Source organism: Clupea harengus, chromosome 17 (assembly GCF_900700415.2).
Source record: "Clupea harengus chromosome 17, Ch_v2.0.2, whole genome shotgun sequence".
NCBI classification, from domain to species: domain Eukaryota; kingdom Metazoa; phylum Chordata; class Actinopteri; order Clupeiformes; family Clupeidae; genus Clupea; species Clupea harengus.
The window spans coordinates 26,353,938-26,357,669 of record NC_045168.1 but is presented as its reverse complement, the minus strand read 5'-3'; the positions used below and the strand labels follow the sequence as shown (position 1 = coordinate 26,357,669).

General features: G+C 46.1%; 1 protein-coding gene across 1 annotated transcript; it reads left to right on the top strand.

The window, feature by feature from the left end:
- Positions 1-231: 231 nt before the first annotated feature.
- LOC116224410 (proenkephalin-A-B-like) lies at positions 232-3,420 on the top strand. The gene is made up of 3 exons (XM_031584027.1): positions 232-604; positions 853-994; positions 2,444-3,420. The coding sequence occupies exons 2-3, from the start codon at positions 857-859 to the stop codon at positions 3,128-3,130; spliced, it is 825 nt and encodes a 274-aa protein (XP_031439887.1). The 5' UTR covers positions 232-604; positions 853-856; the 3' UTR covers positions 3,131-3,420.
- Positions 3,421-3,732: the final 312 nt, after the last annotated feature.

Sequence of the window (3,732 nt, the reverse complement as noted above, 5' to 3'; positions counted from 1 at the left end):
TGATTATAAGGATGTGGAGAGACGGTATGAGAGCTGTATAATGGCATATATTTAGTTAATACATACCAAGAGTCATGGGAGGCCAAATGTGTGCATCTCGCATCACTAAATTATCATAATATAAGTTTATGAGTGATGGGTGATATTTTAGCCTGACCTCGATCCTATTATATTCTCTTCAGAATGTGGACACCTCCCACCCCCGTGAGTTCTGTGTGCGTCATTTAACGTCAGTTGTAACTTTCCCCCGACTAGAGGGAATCACTCCTGCGCTACATGTCGCTGCTTTTAAAGATGAGACTGCGCGCACACAAGACAGCAAGGTCGCATGTTAACGCGCTCTGATGTAGCATAGAGCCGACTGCTGCGCAAAGCTCCCGAGACTGACACAATTTAAACAGTGACTGCGCTGTGCTGAGCTTCTCTCTATCTTTCAAACTCTTTCTCGCTCTGTCTTTCAAATACACGCACCCCTTGACAAGCACACTTGCGTCCAGTTTGTTGAGCTTGGGGATCTAGTGTCTTCATTTGGTCTGCAAGACGAAGCCCACATCGGAGCGCAACAGAAGTTAAGGGCACCGTCAGATCGCGCAAATCAGAAGAAGTGAGTATCCAAGTTAGGCCTCATGATGCAGAATTTTATCACATGTACTAAATGATAAATGTATATGATATGTTTGTGTGCGGGAAAAGTCTGTACATTGTTTTGACAAGTATATCATAAGACAAGGCGTACAATGCAACACGTAATCTTTTAGTATTTATTTTCTGTTGTGTTGTAGATGTTTTTAACGTATTGAAAAAGAGCTTTCATATCTGATATCTATACTAAAGTATTTATCATCCGTTCAGCTCAATGGCGGTACCGATGAACTTCTGTTGTCTGGCTATCTTAAGCGCATACCTCGCGCTTACGGCTCAAGCGGACTGTGGCACCGACTGTGCGTACTGCGCAGTGCAGGAGAGCTTTCGAAAATCCGACATCAACCCAACTGTAAGTACAGTTATTATCTAAACTCTGTCTCACAACTTAACTTGTATTCGGTTTTGTAAGGAGGGCAATTATTCCTTTATTCCCGCGCGTCGTGAGTGATCGATGGAGAGCACGGTGCGTAAAATAATGCTGTATTTTCGCCACAGTCTCTCTTTAGCCACAATGGAGATGTAAGAAAAATGTACATATACAAAAACAGCGCTTTGATTTCATAAATTGCAAAGCTAATTATTTCAAAAAGTCTTCATAATCCATTTACTTTTCTTTTTGTAAACATATGCTTTCCACGCGGATTTAGGATCACGCAATTTCCTAAAACGCTATTTAGTATTTGTAATTATATAATGGGAGTGAATCCATTTAGTTTTAAATTAAACCATTGAAATAGTTTTTTTGCGTCTTAGATCAGTCTACCATTTTAAAATGCAATCACAAAATGTGACTCGACCAATAACAGCGTTAAGTATACGAAGTACATTCAAGTGTCCTTTTCATGGGGTTTGGGATTTATTTTGCAAACAAGAGTGTTTTGATTTAGGGTCCTGAATAAGAGTAGCCCATAGACACAAACATCAGAATGACCATGAGGTCACATTGGACGTAAATTAATTTAAATATGAAACAAGTCTGGTGATATTTACATAAATCAAATGTGACTTGGAGTCAAACAACATGAGTCATTTTGCTGATGCTTTGATCTGTGCATAAACTCAAATTTGATATTTTAATGTAGTGGCTCCCAATTGTGTGTTTGTGTGTTTGTGTATGAGAGAGCGATAGAGAAAGAGAGAGAGAGAGAGAGAGAGAGAGAGAGAGAGAAAGAAAGGGAGTGTCTCTTCAGTTCTACTTTGTGCCAGCAGGCTGCAGTAATACACAACATAAAAGTGCCGAGAGAAGGCAATGCATTAGGTAGAACACATGTACACACACACACACACACACACACACACACACACACACACACACACACACACACACACACACGCACACACACACACACACACACACACACACACACACACACACACACACACACACACACACACACACACACACACACACACACACACACACACACACATGCTTGAATGGTCATATGTCAAAACACCCTGGTGTCCACTGTTTTTTGTTCCCTGCTCTGGGCACTAAATGAGGGTAATTATATACATTTGAGGTCCCTGGGTTCCTGAATGGTTTAAAACACTAGAATGAATGTGGTTTACTTTTCTGTGTGTTTAAATGTGTGTGTGTGTGTGTGTGTGTGTACGCCATAAAGCCCCAGTGTGTGTGTGTGTGGGTGTGTGCACAAATGAGAGCCAGGGCCTTAAAAGCCTTTGATGTGCACAGTGATGTGTGTATGGCCAGCTCACAACCACAGCCTGAACAACAGCGAGGCACATCAACTGTAATGACTCTCATTTTCATTCACCCGTTGTGTGCCTTCCCCAGATGTGTATGTGGCAGTGCGCGGCCGACTTCTCCGGCGGAAGCTCATGGGGTCCGTGCCGAGACCTCCTGCAGAGCTCCAACACAGCTGCCACGGCCGCCGCCGCCGCCACCGCCGAGAGCGAGGACCTCCCCACCGAGCCGGAGCAGCAGCAGGACGCCCAGCTGCACCAGCTGGCCAAGAAATACGGCGGCTTTATGAAGCGCTACGGCGGGTTTATGAAACGCTACGGCGGGTTCATGAAGCGCTACGGCGGGTTCATGAAGAAGAGCGACGAGACGTACGGCCTGGAGCCCGACGACATCGACCACGGCCGAGAGATCCTGACGTTTCGCACGGAGAGGGGAGACGGAGAGAAGGGGGTGGACTCTCTCAGCGTGCTGAGGGAGCTGCTCAGTGCAAAGGGCGGGGAGGAGGCCGCCGAGGGCATAGCCAAACGCTACGGGGGCTTCATGCGAAGGGCCGGGCTTTATGACTCACTGAGTGGGGGGGCACGACCCCTGCAGAAGCGATATGGGGGCTTCATGCGACGGGTGGGTTGGCCCGAGTGGCTGGAGGAGAGCAAGCGATACGGGGGCTTCATGAGGCGCTCGCCAGGGGAGGATGAGGAGGGGGTGGAGGAAGAGGAGGGGGAAGAAGAGCAAGAGCCGCAGATGGAGAAGAGGTATGGAGGATTCATGGGATACTGAGCTGCCTACAGACTGAGCGATCGATTGAGACATCTTCTGTTTTGCCCCCTGTTCTTCTTGTGTCAACTCTGTTTTGCCTCCTGTTCTGCTTGGTCCTGATGCAGCTCCTGTTGAGTCTTCTTCTTCTTCTTCTTCTTCTTCTTCTTCTTCTTGTTTGGTCCATGCTCCCCTTCCTGACTCAAGACATGCACATGTGTACGGGTGTACACTCTTTTTGCGAAACACAGACACGTGCATGTATGTACACAGACACATATGCACAAACACACACACACAAACACACACACAAACACACACACACAAACACACACACACAAACACACACACACAAACACACACACAAACACACACACGTCTCATCTCTCAGTGCTTTGCCCTGTCGTCTATCTATTTACCTGTCCCTTTTTTGTCTTTCTCTTCACAGAAACACTCTCCTTAACTGCTGCATGTTGTATCGCATTGAAACACATACTCCACACGATCCACATTTAATGAAGCTGCCAGTTAAAACAAAGCATTACTGTTACCCTGACAACAGTTGCGTACTGCAGAATGCGCCACAATCTCAAATGTTTCGAACCAAAGCTGTCACACTTTTTACA